The 18810-nt window shown below is 41.6% G+C and overlaps 1 protein-coding gene across 3 annotated transcripts in view; it reads left to right on the top strand.

Moving 5' to 3' along the window:
• The window catches only part of BRF1 (BRF1 RNA polymerase III transcription initiation factor subunit), a 165864-nt gene extending 148839 nt beyond the window's left edge, over positions 1 to 17025 (top strand). For all 3 annotated transcript variants that reach the window (XM_052696023.1, XM_052696021.1, XM_052696022.1), the window contains 3 exons: positions 7679 to 7730; positions 10650 to 10818; positions 12860 to 17025. In XM_052696023.1, coding sequence (XP_052551983.1) covers positions 7679 to 7730; positions 10650 to 10818; positions 12860 to 12897 — 259 coding nt within the window. In that variant the 3' untranslated portion in view covers positions 12898 to 17025. The remainder of the gene's footprint in view (positions 1 to 7678; positions 7731 to 10649; positions 10819 to 12859) is intronic.
• The last annotated feature ends 1785 nt before the right edge of the window (positions 17026 to 18810 follow it).

The following is an 18810-nucleotide window of genomic DNA, read 5'->3' as shown; positions in this document are numbered from 1 at the left end:
TGTTTATAGGAAGCCTCTCTCTTGTGTTTGCTCTCACATGCCTGTTTTTTAGACCTACACTGAAGAGCAAATACGTGTAAAAATTTCTCAGTGTCCTTGCCAGTGCTGCTAGACCCACCTTGTTTTGTCTTGTCTGAAATCTTCCACCACATTTCTTTCATATTCTCCCGTTGGTAAGAGTTACATAGGAAATCACCATTAAAGACTTCTCCCTGAGGGATGATCTGGATTTATTTGCTGATGCCTTTCCTTCACATTGCTTTATCTGCCTGATCCTGGATGGAGACGAGTCATTCAAGTGGGTGCCTTTCTTGTGCCCAGCCTGACACTATGGGCTAAAACTTGCAAAATCTTACAACAGAAAATACTTGAGAGGGTGAGCATCTAGGAGTATACACTGGTGTCCTTGGGCTTGGAAGGTGGAGTCCAGGCCATATCTTAATCAAATGTACTCGCAAGAAAAGCTGCTTTAATTGGGTTTTTTAGTCTTAATTTTAGTGCTGTGTACTTTTCACCTTCGTTCAAATGGAATTAAAAAAACATCCAGAACTTCTCACCAGATCAACCTACAGCTTCTTCTCTTGTTACAGCCTTTCTATTAGTTTCCTGATATGTTGAAGGGAAGTCTTGACACCAGACTTCCTGGAGGAACATATTGGCTCATGTGGCAACATGTCAGTCTCCTCTGCATTAGATCAGGCAGATAAGAGCCGTGTCTTCAGTTTTGGAAAGTCTTGATGTACCTAAATCATGTGAGAAGGCCGTGTGCTTTCCTGTGTCTCTCCTCAGTGACTTCTACAGCCATGTTAAATTGTCGAATGCCATTTGTCTGCTTGATTAGATGTGTTCCATGCGTACCTCAAAATATGGGATGTTTTAAAGCTAGATTTGCTATTTAAATAAGAGGTTTGCCTTAATTGGCTGTTACAAATTACAAGCAAGAGGGAATGATTTATTGCTTATAATTAGAAATGAGTTACGAGAGGGAATGTTGGTAATCATAAAATAAAGCTTGGAATACATTGATTTCCAGATGGCTGGCAGTTTAAATTACTCTTTAATGTAGAATAGGCCAGATACAAGAAAAAAAAATCTGACATCCATCTTTTTTCCTTGATGGATTGCTTGTGCAAATCTGTAGATACCTGATTTTTGAAATACTGATTTTGTTGCATAATCTGATGGGAGCAACTTAATTTGCTCAGTACTGCATGCTATCAGTAGTGGTGGAAGAGGCGAGTTATTATGTTGCCTGGTGTTATTTTTGTCCTCGTGATGTCACCAGGGAAGATCTGCCATCACCTTTGGGTATAACGATCTCGACGGGCTGTTCTCAGAGGCTGCAGGTTACTGAGATGTTTTTCTTTTCATCTTTTGCCTCATTAACTGTTTTCATGAGATTGAGATTGATCAAAACACCTGTCCAAAAGCAAATATTTGTAATCCTCCTTTCTTGAGTCTAGCAAAACGCATTTGTGTCAGAAATAAAAGCAGCAGTGCGACGGCTGAGAGTGTTTCAATAGCATAAGGCTTCTGTTGAGGTGGTAATGTTTTTGTTTGACTTTCTGAATTTTGTTCCAGTTACTATAGATCCAGGCATGATTTTAAAATGATTTATGTTTGCCTTATCTGCTAATTGTTGAATTTCTGCCATTATAGATAAATTCTGCACTGTTAGCATATGTAAGGCCATGCTACAAGGTAGTTGGACATATCTGGATCATCACCACATGAGATGTCTCACACCTGTGTTTTAAAAATGACATAGTCATTAGGCTTGCTTAACTGAGACCATCATGATTACTCATTTACCTTCATTAAAATGCTTCATAGCTTCCTTATTTTAAATAGCTTTTCTCAGCAAGGTACAAATCTGTTTCTCTGCCATCATTTTATCTGAAAAAATTAGCATGGCGAAAGGAATAGCGTATTTTCAGCTAATGTTTTCCTGACCTGTGGAGAGATGAGCTCATCAGTATCCTTATTGACAAGGCCAGGAAGAAGGTGTGTCAGCCAGAAATATTAAATCAGTCAGCCCTTCTTGTCCTGGAGCAATTGTAATTTCCCATGGTCTGCAGCAATTTCCTTTAGAATCAGATACGTGCAGAGATTGTTTTGGATCTGCTGCTGTAGTATAATTTCATTTGGTCCCAATAAGGTGGCCTTCGATGTCATTCTTTCCATTTTTGTTGTTGAAAACCTTTTGTTTTAGTGGAAAGAACAGCAAGTTGCCATTTTACAGCATCTGATTGAGGAATGAGTGCTGCAGCAATGGAGAATATTGCTCACTCTGAGCTGGGTTAGTGAAGACAGCAGATGTTGGCAACCTCTGCCCTTCTCAGAGCGGTGTGAAATCAGTGCTTAGTTCACCGTACATTAGCAAACTTCTGGCTTTTCAAGAGACATTCAGAAGTGCACTGGTGAATGATGTAGGTGCTTATTTCTTTGCTGATGGACATTTCCTGTACCGGATAATAGAGGCTCTTATTTTTTTTACCAGTTTACTTCTGCGAGTTTGTACAGCCTGAATACTTCAGCCTGGGTATTTGCTAGAAGAGGCCAACCTCATTAGTGCTGAAGGTTCTCAGTGCGGTGCTGTCTGATGCTGCGCTGATGAAAGCGTAGCTCCTCTGATCCAGCATTAAAGAGAACTGAGTGGGAATCAAAAGTGGGAACAATTTCTCATATCACTCTATTTTTTGTTGTCATTTTAGCTTTGTGTTTTTCCACTTGAAATGGCTCTTTCTATGATACTTCATGCACAGAGAGAAGGATCCCTGGTAGGGTTCATATCCTGCCTGCTACTCCATCAGTCTCAGTGGTATAGCCGTAAAGCAGCTTGCTGTGCATGAACTGAGGTCACTGCCATGTGGTGCCACAACCTTTTGGTTGGCATCTCTTTGTCATTAGCTAAGGTCTGTGCGGCCCTATAGCTAGGAAGAGTGATTCAGAGAAACTCCCTGATGCCTTCATGTGGATGATGAGCTGGGCTGGGCGAAGGGCTGGTCAGCATGGCTGCCTCAAAGTCAAACAACTCAAGTGCACATGGTTTCAAGGTGTGAGCATCAGTGATGTTTTGTCATTCTATAGAGCTGATGTTTTCTATGGGCTCTTTTAGATATGCCACGGTGCACCCTCGCACCACAGTCCATTTTCTCCAGGCATCAGATGGCCATTGGTCAGTGTCATAACCGGCCATGGCCTCGGCCATGTGCCTTGGCTTCCTTCCTGGGGGAAGGGAATGACTCTTGTGAGCACCCAGCTCATAGCTAGCAGTGGGTCTGCAGCTGTATATGCAAACCCTGAAGTACTGTGAGATTGTTGTCATATTCCAGTCTGCGTTGCCTTCTGGAAAAGAGCTGGGGTCCTTGTCCAGGGAGGTCACTTCTCTCTTGTGCTGAAATGGCAGAACCATGGGTCATCATCTCCTGATGCTGTTTTCTTTCCAACAAGATCATTAAAACCTCTCAGAGAGGTAATTCCCAGCTTTCTGGTAAGGATAACGTTGACAGTACCTAATTAAAGGGCACTTTTAGCCGGGATAAACATTTATATTAATTTCCTTCTCACACAGATGTCTGGTAAACTGACTTCCTGAGGCAAAACCATCTGGCCTCAGGTGGGAGGGGTATTTCAACCAGCATGAAGAACCTGACCCAACTCCCACTGGACTGTTTCTAAATGGCTTTTTCTGTCACTGAAGTGGCAGACACATGAAATACCTGCAGTAGAGTTAGACAGGTTTTGTACACGTTTGCCTTGGAAGACCTGCATAATGGTACTGCATGCTGGTGGCTCCAGGCTCCACTTCCAATCGTGTATTCTAGGTTTGTCTGTGTATAAAATTAGTATGTGTGGTAAGCAGCAGTAAGATGTTCCCTACTTGGATTGACTAAATTAAAATTCAGTAAGAAACACAGCTTTGGGTGAGTTTCCAAATTACTTTCAGGGTTTTGCTGAGGAGATTGTTATGGAATCATAAACCTTTTCAGTGGGCAAATAGCCTGATGCGAGTTACGTGCTTTTATTGCCTCATAGTACTCCTCCTATTTTATGTACTGTGCAGTGTAATCTTTTGTTATTAAATAATAAGCAAAATAAAAACAGTTGTTTGTCACAGCCAGCTTGTTTTCCAGAGAATTTGTTCCCTTTGAAAGTTCAGTCTGTGTGATCTTAGCCCTGTCAGAAGCTATTATACTGCATCTTCTTTTAAATCGTTCAGCTGGAGGACAAACCTCGATGTTATCGTGCACATCTCAGCCGAGAGCGGAGCAGATTCGGTGGGGAGCAGCCTCTGATGACATGTACTGTGCTGCTGGTTTTGTCGGGAACATGTCAACATTATCTGCTTCCAGCGCTACGTGTGTTGGCTGACACGAGCATTGGTAGATCTGTATAATTTCTGAAGCAGTTTGAAATGTGGATATAACACTTAGGGCTGTGTGAAGTCTTGAAGTCTTCTTTTTTCTTTTTTTTTTTCTTTTTTTTTTCTTCCCTCCTTCTGATGGCTCGTATTGCTGTTCAGAAAGTTGCTGGTTTGTTGCTGCCTCCCACTGTACTGTAATACAGTGTGCTGACTGTCTTTGATTGTAGAATTCATAACAGAAGTGCTTCAAGCTAGAAATTGTCATTGCTAACGAGCAACTGGTGGAAGGTTTGGGAAGACCAGGAGCACCACTGCTTTCCAGTCACAGCATTACATTTGAAATAGAGGCTGTTGCTTTCGTGTATTTGGGATCACACCTTAATGCAGGATGGGATGCTCACTTAGGGGTCTTGCTCTTGGACTTCAACGGACAGGGTTTTTCTGCATCCCATGAAAGCATATTATAGATTAAAAGTAGGGTGAGATTCTTCACTTCCCTGTTTTTTCAAGCTGCTTGTTTGATCCATAATGCTCAGACCTGTCTCAACCTCAGGAGCAGTCGTGCTTTTCCGTGAGGACACACAGCACCCCTCTCCTTCATGCTCTGTAGTGCAGCCAGGCAGCAGAAGGAGCCGTATGGGTAGCCATGGCAGCCAGTAATTGATGGCTCCATATGGCCGGTGTGCTGCAGCTGCTCTGGTTTAAGGAGGTCAGGGCATCGGGGCATTTAAGGAACTAACCAAACCTAGGCATCCCTATAAAGCCTTCCTGAATGAGTTTGTACAGTAATAGCAAGCTTTTCCATGGGTGTGAGACCAAAAGGAGAGAAATCAACTTACTTTCTTTTTTAAATGATATTGGAAAGCATTATTTTAGAGGGAAAAGAAGTTTTTGGGATGGTTTTTAGTTCTTCTCAGTTCTTGCTGTAGCTTGCAGTAGCACAATGCAGAGGGCTCAGCCCGGCCCTGAGCTTTATGGTGCATGAAACGGTGTGCTGAGAGAGAAACCACATTACCTAAACTGGATGACAGTGCTGTGTTTCTAGTTATGAAGTGACGAAATACGCTTTGTGAGCAATTGGCATGGAGCAGAAATACAGCTTTAATTTCAGAACGGGTGCAAGAGTCACTCACTGCTGAAAAATGGCATGGAAGGGCTCTTGGATATGGCATTAGTTTGCAAGTAGGCTTTTCGTAAGTGTGAATCTTATTATTTTCATTAGGGGACCATTTTAATTAAAGTGAAACTGGAATGTTTACTTTCTGCTTCCTGTAGCTTGTGATGGTTTTCTTCACTGTGTGAGCACTCGCATAATTTGCTCTAAAAGAAGTGTCAGCAGTTTCTGATTACCTTGTGAGTCTTACTCAACAGCTTGATTTTAATTGGGGGGAGGAAAGATTTCTGGGTGCTCTAGGGAGGTCTGAAGCCTTTTGGTATCATGAAGCAATAGGTGCTATCTTTGGTGCAATGTTAATTACAATAATCACTTCTAGTGGTTTAAAATAAAGGTCCTTCATTGCTTACCCCCGTTGGGCTTTTTCTCAGTTATGTCAGTGAAATACAACCTGGATGATAATTAGCATCCCTCAGCTGCTTAACCTTTTGGCACCTCTGCATTTGTGTTTTTGTAAATGTTTGAACAGAGTGACTTTTGGAAAGCACAGATTGACAGGTAGCCTCAAATTTTGGGAGCACTGTACAATTCAGGCTAGGTAAAGAAAGGAGACGGTCAGGCACTTGGGGTGAAGATTGCCCGTGCCTTCACATGCATTCTCTCTAAGCCCAGAAGTCCGCCAGGAATTGTAAGTAATAGATAATTTATGTAGGTCAAGAGGATCTCTTTCTTGAAGATTTTGATCATCATAAGATATGACAAGAGGTGTCTGTCACAGAAGAATGTGTTCTGGATCGTGCAGCAGTGCAGCTCCCAAAGCACTCCTGTACCATCTTTTCATCTGTATCTGCTGCAAGGAGTCACCTTGGACTCCTTTGGTTGCTGAAATGCCTTTCGGGTCCTGCAAAGCATTCCAGAGATGACCGTTTTTGGAGCTCAGCCAGCGCCTTGTATTTTAATATTGTCTTCTTCATCACAGATAATGATCTGAAGTACGCCCTGCTCGTTCTCTGGGGTTATGTTTCCTCCTGCTGATTATTTGAAATAAATAAATAAGTAGGAAAACAACTGATATCTGTGTGTCAACAGGAAGGAATGACTAATAGAAAAGGGAGAGCAGAGATACTGCTTATCATAAAAGACTACATCTCCAGAAACATGAAATTGGTATTCATTAAGTTGTTTGCGTAGAGTTAGTTAAAAGACATAGTTGAGGAGCTGTTAGAGCCGTGGTTCAGTAGAAAACAAGTCATGCTTTTCACGACTGGATGTATCTAGATGAGGAGGAAAGCCTGAAAAGCAACAATAACTGATGGATTGAGAACAGCCTTCGTGGCAGTAAGGAGACAACAGTCTGTGAAATGCTTTTCAGAAAAGAATGATACTTAATGCTCAGCTGTGGTGTAATACTGATTCATCTTTTCTCCTCGGATATGCAGGTCTTCTTTGATGCAATTAAAAAAAAAAGTTTATGTTCAGTTTCTGTCACTTGTTATTCCAGGTATGCAGGGTCCCTTTGTTTTTGATGATGATTTCCATAACTGGAGTTTAACGTTCAATCTGATAATTATGGAATCCTGTGTATAGAGTCTTACTGGTATCTTGCATATGTCATCAAATGAAGGGTAGTAGTTGCAGAGCAGTGGTGGGTAATTCAGAAGGTGGCTCAGTTTTGCCATGTCTGCATTGTTCCAAAAATGCTTTGTTTGTCCCCAAAGTGTGACCTGCCCCTCTGAGCCCACTGTGTTCCTTCCTGGCAGGCAGCCTGCAGGTGCAGCTTTTGCTGTGCTTGGAAGTGCTGCTGCTGCACACTGGAACGGCAGCAGAGGGATGAGGCATTGCTGTGAGGGCTGCCTGCTTCTTCTCTTCCTCACCGCTTCCTTGAGTCTTTTTGTTTCTGTAATATCTGATCAAAACATCTCTTTCATGGACCTTCAGGATGAGCTGAAATTTTGTGCTTGTTGACTGGCATTTTTCTCCATGATCCTGAATTGGGGCAGATGCTTAGAAGGGAATGTGTGTACTAACTATTGTATGGTTTGTGACTGTCTGCTGTTAGCTTTGCTTTGTGTTTTAAAAAAAGTTAGTGCACAGCAGAACACTAGCAAAGTGCTTTCGTTCCTTGCATACTATACATCAAGCTCTTTTGTATATTGTGTAACTTTTCTGATGTTCACCATTTCTTTCCTTTTTTGCAGGTTAAGACCCTTGATTTCTACACAGCTGGCTAAGAAGGCTGCCACTGAGGAGGTATGCAAAGCTCAACTCTTTGTAGAGTCATTAGGGTTGGAAAAGACCACTAAGATCACCCAGTCCAATCTCAGCCCACCTCTACCATGCGCACTGCCCACGTCCCTCAGTGCCAAATCTCCACAGTTCTTGAGCACCGCCAGTGATGGTGACCCCACCACTCCCTGGGCAGCTGTGCCACTGCATCACTGCTCTATCTGAGAAACGATTTTTCCTAATATCCAACCTGAACCTCCTCTGAACCTCTTCCGTTGGTCTGGAAATTCCCACAAGCTTTTCTCAGCCTGTCTCAGGCTGTGTAGTAAATATGGGCAAAAGAAATGAGACTCGTGTCAGCGGTCAGAGCAGGAGCTGGTTACTACAAGCAGTGCAACACTGAAGTTGTGTCTTCTAAACAAGATTTGCCTTTACTTACCCGTCAGTAACTTTAGCCTCATAACCCCTAGTTCAGTAGGAAAAAAGGAAAGATTCTCTGCAAGCATCTAAAAGGGTATATATTGAACGAGTAGTAGGAGAGGCAGAGCTTTGTGCCTGTTTCATCACTTGGACTGTGCCCACAGAAATGGGGGACGATAATAAGTGCTGCTTCTGTGGAGCTGGTGGTGACACAAGGGAAGGGCTGATATTCTGGAGCCTGCCTAAAGAGATCAGTGAGGAAGCACGAAGTGACAGCTTACCCGGTAATAAATTGGCTTACTCTTTTTTTTGTTGTTTGGTTTGCTTTGGAAATAATTATATTTCCATTGAAAAGTTAGAGCTAGTAAGTGGTCACCATCAGAAACCCTCCCAGGGTGGCTTTGTGCATGTGAATGTTCTGCTGAAAGGGCCATGGCTGTTATCACTCACAGCAGTAACAGCTTTCCTTTGCTTTTATATTTACACTGTACAAAGTAAACACATGCATTTTGCTGATGATAAAAGAACTGTGTGTCTGACAATTCTGTTCCTAATATACCAAAGGAATTTGTCATTCCTTTCTTTTTTCCCCATGTATGGGTGATACCGATGCCCTTTTGAAAGGGTGCTGGCCAACTCTGATAGCTTGATGTGCTTTCACAATGCCCATGCATATGTAAAGTTGCATGCCAAAGTGAAGTCCAAGTTGTCTAGAAGTGAGTCCAGGAAGCTCTATTTAAAGATGTTGTTTGACTGCTTTATTTTTAAAATGACTAAAATCCACTGAGTTTCAGAAACAGTTTGATATCCTGCCTAGGGAAATACATTTTCACTTATGTTACACTCATTAGAAAACCCTGCACATTTTTAGAAATATAGCAATCTGGAAATGGACATGATAATTAGAAGAAGGTCACATTTTAATTAGCATAGTGCAATTTTAAAAAATAATGACTCAATTGTAGCTCTTTTATATTCGCTCACTTTTTCAGAGCAGATGGATACTTCCAGCATAAAAATTGGTAGACATTATGATTCATGTCAAATGGTTGGGTCTATTTCTGCTTGTACCTGAAACGTAGATGGACTCAACTTCATCAGTCTAGAGGCAAAAACAATGGTAGGAAATACAAAATAAACTGGAGGGAAGTTCCTTTAAGTTGTATTATTAATTTGAGCATTCGAAATAATGAAAACTTGCCTTTGAGTGATCCAAACACCTAAACGTTTTCTGCTAAAATTAATGGGTGCCTTGTGGCTTATTAATGAGCTATTGAAGCAAACCCATAGATGGCTGTGAGTATCTCAGACATATTATTGCTTGACTGGCATGGTATGTGATATGTGACAATTTTAGGAGCAGCTTTGACATTTAAATAATTAGACCATCAGCTTTTTGATATGGGGACTTTCTGTTATGGCATACCTCTAAAGTGCTTGGAGTTAGAAAGATTCTGGGAGTTTCTGTATCAGAAGTAAATACATTACCAAATAAATAATTACAATGCTGCGACAGACCTTATTGCCAGCAGAACTGAAGAAGACGCAGCAGTACGTGGTTGTGTGATGTGATTTAAAGCCTGGAGCACTGCAGGGCTTTTCTTGTGGTAGGGGTGAGGGAAGCTGTATAGGGCAGGGCACATTGCTGCAGGAGATGGATTTGGTGCCTGCCCCATTCCTGAAGTGGAGACAGCATTACTTGCTCCTCCACATTCACTGCTGTCTGCTTGCTGTGTGCTGCTGTTGCTCTCTCTCCCAGTGTCCTACCTAACCTTGGAGCATCTGACTAGGTGCAGATGCTGGAATAGGTCCAGCAGTGACCAATTCCCAGATTAGAGCTTGGAGGTTGTTATTCTGATATATTTCAAAGGAAATGGTACAGATGCTGTTGTGTATTATGAACTTAGTGCTCTACCATAGCATTAAGTGCTGTCTAAAGAGTGCCATTTGTTTCACAGCTCATTGTGCCTCCAAATAAATCCAACCTGAGCTGTCAAAGCTAAAGTCTTTCTTTTTTTTCCTAATTTGGAGGGTACATTTTTACCATCATTGAAGCGCCAATAGCATTGTTACTGTGTAATAGGCTTGATGTGAGTCAAGCACAGTAAGGAAAAGGTTGTGAGCTTTCCTGCATGGCTCTGTTGAGGAGCCCTCAGGCCTAAATTTCTCCATACCTTCTCCTCAGGGGAAAGTTCTTTCGGAGTGGTGAGGTACTGGAACAGCTGCCCAGAGAGGTTGTGGATGCCCCATCCCTGGGGGTGTTCAAGGCTGGATTGGATGGGGCCCAGGGCAGCCTGGTCTAGTGTTAGATATGGAGGTTGGTGACTCAGCAGGGGGATTGGAGTTTCACAATCCTTGAGTTTCCTTTCAACCCAAGCCATTCTGTGATTCTGACTTGCCTGTTCTCTGGAATGGCTACACCTCCAGCACTTGATGTGAGCTTCCAGCTCTCTTCTTGCTAAGCATTACGTAAGAATACTGAATAAAAAGGACTGTCCTACTGCCCTGTCTTCTGTTTTGCAGGTGACCTTTCCAAATGCACAAGCAGAAGCCTCTAACTTAGAAAAGCCAGCGACTGTGCTAGTGGAGAGTGGCCCAATAGCTTATAACCTTGATGAAGAGGTGGAAGAGGAAGAAGCAGAAGAAGAAGATGATCACTGCATGAGTGCATTGCAGTTAATGGGAGGAAACGGTAAGTTGGGATGCTGTCTGCATTACAGCCTTTTATTTCTCTGGTGCTGTCAGGTTTCTTGGTGCAGAGTTCAGGACAGACGGGGTTCCTGTACTTGTCTCAGCGCTTTGGCAGCTCATTCCAAGCTGAGCTTGCTCTTGTGAGAGATTGGAGTCACCTCTGTCAAAAATGGGACTTCCTTAGGGACTCTTCCAGAGAAAAGTCTGTGTCTCGATCTTTAGGTTAGGAAGGTTTCTCAAGAGGAAACTGACGTTGGGCCTTCTTTGGAATGACATTTATTAATGTGAATCTGAAGAATTAAGTAACCCCTCTATTAAAAGAGTTTGGGGCTTGTTGCCTCACAATGGTGCACAGGCCCTTTAGACTTGACTGCCCAGCTCAAGGCAGTCATCACAGCCTATTTCTGGGATAAGTGTCAGAGGAAGGAGTTCTCCAAATTCAGAAACGATATCGATAGTGTGTGGTGTGCTGTATGGTATGCAGATGTGTGCTGATTTCTTTGGGCTACCCAGCAAAGCCTCTCACTTAATTGGACTTCTCTGCTGACAGGAAAGGGCAGTATCCTTTCTGTTGTGTTCTTCCTAGCAGGACACATCCATGTTTATCTTTTATTAAAAACTTCCCCTCAGAAGTTAAGCCTTGAAAATATACAAAAATATTTTTGAAATGAGGGTAGCTAATTATGGGTTTTGAAAAAGCAAGATGAGGATAAGTCTCCTCCTGAAATGTTATTTACTGCAAAAATGTTTCCAGAACTATTAATTTACCTTTCATGAACAATATATATATATATATATATATATATAGTTTTCATAAAAGCATGTGTTGCTTTTAAATTGATTTTTCCACTTCAAAATAATTGCTGAACCCTAGGAAAAAACAGTTTGTTGCCTGCATGTATTATTAGAATAATGTTCCCAAGAAAAGACACCCATGTGGGGGAGGGTGGGTCCATGTTTATTAATAAATCCCCAACAAAAATAGAATAAAGGTCACGGAGCTATTTTTTATTTGTAAATGTTACTATTTTAAAACCATTCTGAGAACATTCCGCTGCTCCCTGTCTGGTTTGGACAACAGCTGAAAAATCAGAGTTAAATAAAATAAAATAAAAAAGGAAAGGACTATTCCCAGAATTCAAATGCAGGTGTGCAGAGCTGTTTAGCAGAACAAATAACTCCTTTCTAACTGCTTTCTTTATGGATTTTAGACCTGTCTGCCTGGAATAACTGCAGGAATTACAGATGCTGAACATCATCCATTCTAGACGAATTATTATAGATTACACTTTATTTCTGCTTCAGAGCATTTGCTTGACTTTGGATCAAATGCTGCAGTATATTAAATTTGGAATATAAAGGTTAACATCACGGAATGCTCACATGTAATCGTTATCTTTAGGTTTGACTTTGCAACAGAAAATGTCTTTCTCACTTTATTCAGGAAGGACAGAGAAGAGAAGTTGTGCATTAGAAACACACAAGCGTGCCTTCTAATGCCCAGAACACACAGACTTTACAGCCAGCATCATTTTAGGAAACAGAACAGGATTGGAAAAATTGACAAAATTTTAAGTTGTGCCTCTAGGAGTAAGTAGGTGTGGGAGTTCTGAGTCAGATGTATGGGATACACTGCGTGACAGAAACCCACTCCTGGAGGCTTTCAAGGTAAGGCTGGATCAGGCCCTGGGCTGTGGTGTCCCTGTTCATTGCAGGGGAGTTGGACTAGGGGACCTTCAAAGGTCCCTTCCAACCCTAAGGGACCCTATTCTATTCTATGTAATGAGGTCCCAGTGACAAGTGAGTAGAAATATTTATACACATACATTTACAAATAATTTTGTTACATGGAGGAAGAATGGAAGAACTTTTTCATCAACCCGAAGAAAATATGTGATTTTTTAAAATGCTTTTTTATAGCAGAATTTATCATCTAGCTGGACAGCAAGAACACAACCTGAAACTTGCAAGTACTTATGTTGAATGTTCCACCTACCTGGAATATTTGCATTTTTATTTATCTTTGTCTTCATGTGTTTCAGATTATGGCTGTGATATGGACGATGATGATGGCTATTAGTTCTGTTTACTTCTAAAGACATGGACTATTTCTTGTTCCCAGAAAAACTGCAATCTTCAAACTGTGTGAATGGTGAAAGAAGCAGTCTATGGTCTGCAAATGTTATCAAGCAATCCTTACTTCTGTAAAGTGAATTTTAGCTTTGCATTGGCTCTGGTCAGTTTACATTGACTCATAACCCAGCAATAATGTTTGGGTTTGTACTTGAATTATTTTTATTTTGGTGGTTGTGGTTTGAGAATAAAATTATTGGGAGTCATGTTTTCAGACAACAAAAGAAAGAGACAAAATAGGCAACGTAAAAAGAGTTATATGACTCTGCTTAGTGCACATTATTGAAAAGGAGCATACAGAAGGACAGACAGTGGGATGGATAAAAATGAGAAGCTCACCACCTGATTGAGTACACCAGGATTAATTGTCTTAAATACTACAGCCAACAGAGAACACTTCCAACATTTACTGACAAATTGCCCTTGTCATTCTATGCAATCTTCCATGCTCAAGCCTATCATAAATTGACAACAAGTTATGTATTGTACCTGTTTCTCTGAAATGGAGTAAATATTTACTGATACTAATCAATTCATAGATGTCTAGAAGTTGTCTCAGTAGAAGGTAATGTTGGCAGTGAGGAAGTGACTTACGCTGTAAGTCAGATATTTACGTGTGAGGAAGGAGAAACCCTGGGTGAGGCAAGAATTGGAGAGAGAAAGCTGGAGACACTGCTGGTGTCACGTACCTTTAGAGTCACTGGGGGCAGCCAGGAGGTGTTGTGGCTGGTGTTGCTGCAGGGGAGTGACTCCAGCCATCTCTACAGAGCTGCTCCCATCCAACTGAATTGGAGTGCAGGTCTGCTCCAAGAGCTGCCTGGCTTTAAAACCGGTTGAAAGCAAGAGAAAGCTGAGCTTTTTAATAAATAAGCTAGCATCTGCTTTGGCTGAATTTAATTTTATGTAATATATTTAACTTTCTGTGGGTAAATTAAAGGTCACCATGCAGCAGCCTGAATTTCATGGCTCAAATCCTACCCTTAAACAGTCTCTGCTACATGAATAATGCTGGGGCTTCAGCTGTATGTGCCCCAAAATGTCAACAGGCAGATCCTTGTCACCCAGATCAGCAATCCACACGCTGTGGTGGGACAGTGGATCAGGAACAGATCTGCAGTGCTGGATCCCACCCTGCTGCCTCTGTGCTGCCTTTCCCTGACACTGCTGGGTCTCCAAGGCTCCCAGCCCAGTGTGAGATGCACTGCCGTCTTGATGGCTGCAGCTGCAGGAGATAGGGTGCTTTCATCTCTCTCCCTTGTCTGTGACAATCATGAATGCTTTAGTATTGCAGACTTCTCTTATATCGGGCAAAGATGGATGTTTATCTTACCACTATGGGTTCTGTTAAGCTGGCCTTCCTGGCTAGCTCTTCCTTCCTACCCTTTCTGGGATTTTGAAGCACCATTTTAAAGCACCACTCATTAAGGCACCAGTAATTCTGTTGCCTCAGAGGGTGGATAGTGTCAGGAGAAGAAGCTGCCTTGGGAAGGGACAAACCCCAGAGAGAGGAAGGGAGTGATGGTTCTCATACCTGTGGCCATTGCCAACAAGGGAAAGGACCTTCCATACTTCTTCTGTCCCTTTCAGTAGCTTGCATAAAGGGGATCATGTAAATAGAGCCAGAATGAGTGCATTTTTTAGGCACAGAGTTGATTTTGTTTGGGTGGTAAATGTAGTGTATTGACTAGGTTTTATTTGCTAGATATTTTGAGTCCCAAATAGGAGTATTTCTCAGTGATCTCTCTTAACAATAGAGCTTGGTTAAAAAATGCAATAATAAAGAAGAAGATGTTGTAAGACTAATGGGAATAAAAGCTCTTCTGAATCAGATTTCAGTTTGCAGCACACTGAAGAGATTCCTTATAATTGCTGGGAAGCGGCTGGTGCTTTCATCAAACAGCCATAGCATTTTTTTTCGGATACTTTATAAGCACTGCACAAAAAAGTTCATGGAGGAGATAAACCTTTCTACCTCTCTTTTATCTATACCATAATTCAAAATCATGCTATAAGCTGACAATAAAAATAAAAAAGTAGTTTGTTTTATCAAAGTTCATGGTCTGCGAGTCTTTGAGACAGCTGAGTTTGAGCACTGGGGTTTGAATTAATCTGTCAGTAGCACTGTTACAAGTAACCGTGCTCTCAGTGTATTCTCAGAGCTGGGTTTTATTCCAGGGTACACATTATTCTCCATGCAGGAAATAAACACGCATCAATAAACATGTGTATGACTCATGTAGGTCGAGAACGTTTCTCAAATGCGTAATGTTGGTGCGTAAAGAAACGGCTGAGTTCCGTATTGCTGAGGGTCTTTCCTGCAGTTTTCTGTGTCGATTTTCATGGGTTTGTTAGCCCTACAGAATATTAAACCTGCTGCCAAAGTAAGGACATTATGTGTGAGAGCTGAGAGTCCACTTGAATAACTCCTGCTAGCAAATGTTAGTTTTGTTCTCACGTTGTGTTTCTGAGAACATTGTCTCCTGCACTGGGAGCAGCGAATGCTTTTCTGTATCAGACAGGAAAATACTTGCAGATTTTGGAAGCTCTCATGAGATCTGATTGGAGAAGGCTATCTCATAGTCTGCTAGAAGGGCAGTTAGAGAGCAAAAAAGGACCTGCAAACCCATAGCATCTCAGTATTGCTGGTGAAGCTAATGGCATGGTTTCTGCACAGGAGTCCTAAAGGCAGAGCCATGGTATTGCTCTGAGCATTGCAGGCTTCTTAATCTATAGTGGTTATCATAGAGTCATAGAATCATAGAATGGCCTGGGTTGAAAAGGACCACAATGCTCATCCAGTTCCAACCCCCTGCTGTGTGCAGGGTCACCAACCACCAGACCAGGCTGCCCAGAGCCACATCCAGCCTGGCCTTGAATGCCTCCAGGGATGGGGCATCCACAGCCTCCTTGGGCAACGTGTTCCAGTGCTTCACCACCCTCTGTGTGAAAAACTTCCTCCTCATATCTAACCCAAACCTCCCCTGTTTAAAACCATTTCCCCTTTTCCTATCACTATCCACCCTTGTAAACAGCCATTCCCCCTCGTGTTTATACGCTCCCTTCAAGTACTGGGAGGCCACAATGAGGTCTCCCCGGAGCCTTCTCTTTTTCAAGCTAAACAAGCCCAGTTCCCTCAACCTTTCCTCATAATATATTATGTATATTTTTAATTTATTGGTGACTTACCGGGATTTTTATAATGTTCATTCCTTCTTGATTTAACTAAGCTCAGGAAATGTAAACAGATTAGAACATGCTAGTTTCTGTTTTTATAGCTAGTCATTAAAATGTAAAAAGATTAACACTGCATTAACTCTGTTTACTACTGTTGATGTATCTGGACTATTTTGTTGTATGTAAGTGAGCCTTTATTCTCTTGGAATCATTTGGACCTTGCTTTTTTCAGGATTCCGATGATAACAAAGATAGACCATAGGGCTTCAACATCTGTTGTCCCTGGGTCGTCTTTCTTGAACTCACACAAGCTGTAGATGATAGGTTTTCTTGCATAAAGCATGTCTCTTGCTGCAAGTCACTTTGCTTGACAGGCAAAATTCTCCAGCTGTTGCATCCAGCTTGTCTGCCATGCAGCCTTTTAACAATCTTTTATTGTGGGGATAAAAAATGAAAGAAATAAGGAAAATAATAAGATTCTTCACTGGGGCGACTGTATTTTCAGTGTCTTAATCATCCATGACGTTTCTTTAAGACTGCTGTGTTCACTTCAGCAACTCAGAAATGGTGCCAGACAGACAGCCTTGTTTTGAGGGTTAAACATATTTGTCTAAAAAGTCCTTGCCATCCTGATGGCTCGTTTGTATTCCTTGGATTGCATTGAAACTCTCTTCGCAAATGCGTGTGCGCTTAATGTAGAGTTTTGCTTAATAAATGTTCTGTTTCTTATTTTCATGTTGAATCCTTGCATTTGGTTCACTTAGTGCCAGGGAAGTTAAACCTGTTAGATGTAAGCACATGTATCTTCCTTACACAACCACAATGTGAGTTATGTTAAGATTTTTTTTTTTTACTGTAATATATTTGCTGCAAATAAAAAGTAAAACCCTTGCAGAACCCATCTTTTATGATGCTCTTCTACTGATTTCTGATTCTTCTGTCTTCGTTCTTGTGAATGTTTTTTTGATTGGTTGACAGTGGAAGAAATCCTTTTAACTCAGAGCTTTCTTCTGTCTCTAAAAGTGAGGTAAGTGTTTCTTACAAGAAATTGTTCTGCTGATAAATGTAGATACTTTCTGTAAACTGCATTACATTAACGAGGTTTTAGCACCAAGCTATATAATTAACTGACTAAAGCAGTATGTAGTATATAGTAGAGCAGTTACCAGTAGTTTTGATTTAGGGCTGTGGGTTCGTGGGCATGATGGGGATGGTTTGATGGTTGGACTGTATGATCTTGGTGGTCTCTTCCAACCTTAATGATTCTGTGTTTTGGTGACGGGGCATGGTGGGATGGTTGGAATAGATGATCCTAATGGTCTTCTCCAACCTTTATGATTCTATGATATGATGTTGAACGTGCTTCATTCTAGCTTTACTGCATTCCCTTCATCTCCCTTAGGTACAGTCTTGCTCTCTTTGACATCAGGATGTTTTTATTTGTAGTTTCTTTACAGCTATTCCAACCCTTTCCAATGGCGGTTGGGAATTTCTCCAGTGATGTCCATCACTGGTGCTCTCTCCATTATAATATCTAAATTGCAATGAAGTACTGTTTGCCTCAGCCTCATATTTACTGCCTTTCCCAAGCTGTGCAGTTTATTACCTTTGTCCTGTAATTTTTTGTCTTCCTACCACATCAGGCTGTCATAGCCAAAACCATTCTGTCCTCCCAACTGCCTTCATCAAGTACGCCTCCTTTAAGGGTCTGAAAATTAAATAATATTAACAAAGCTGAAATATTGCAAAGATTTATATTAGCTTCATTTGTCAGCAGCAGATCGTAACGTCCTTGTGTTTGGGTTGTTTGTAATATTGTAATAGAAGAGGTGCTGTAATTTCCTACTCTGGGCACACACATAAGAAGAGCTGTAGGATGATATTCCATGATTTTTTGCCCTGGTGCCTGCCTGAGTGGTGTTTGTTTAGTGAGAGAGGTGAAGCACTGAGAAATGAGGCAGGAGGAATGCTTACAGCCTAGCAAATCTACTTGATGAGTTTCTTCATCTTAATTGTTTTATTCTTTTGGGACCGTTGTGCATTTTCATGGAAATGAGGGAGGCAGATACATTTCATAAAAATGCAAAATGAAAATCCCATCCTGCCACGTGATTTAATGACTTCTTGTCTGAATCTTGTGTTTGTTGTTGTATGGGCTGGCAGTAAGTGGCATTGCACTAGACACCGGGACGGCAGGCGTTTTATTAGCTGTCTCCATTGCACAATTGCAAGAAGGATGCTTTCTTATTGCTCTTAGTGCTCCTAGTGAGGTTTCTCAATTCTTCAAAACCAGAAAAATACTGCAAATTAGAGGAATCTGGACAAAGCAATGAAAAGAAACGGCACCAACTGCTCGTACCAAGTGATTTTCAGTGCTCTTCTGTGAGAACGGTAGAAACTATTTGTACAGGGAGACTAAAAAGTAGAAAAGTTGCATCTTGAGTGGTGGGGCTGGCAGGTCTTCAGCTCCTGTCCCCTGCACTGATGTGGTCTCCCTGATCTGTCTTTATGTCAGAAGTGCTTGGTTGTATGCCCTTCTGCAGATCAGGATTTTGGAGCAAACATCGTAATCCTATGTGAAGAGTGTGAGCCCTGCTCTAAGTAGATGTCTGTTGGTAGTGAGGGGTCTTAAGTTCCCCAAAAGGCAAAAGATTCATAAAAACAGAGGGATGCGTGGACATATCCG

The sequence above is a fragment of the Tympanuchus pallidicinctus genome, unplaced genomic scaffold (genome assembly GCF_026119805.1).
Source record: "Tympanuchus pallidicinctus isolate F22 unplaced genomic scaffold, pur_lepc_1.0 scaffold3, whole genome shotgun sequence".
NCBI lineage: Eukaryota > Metazoa > Chordata > Aves > Galliformes > Phasianidae > Tympanuchus > Tympanuchus pallidicinctus.
Note: the sequence above shows the minus strand (reverse complement) of the source record. Positions and strands in the feature narration are given on the sequence as shown.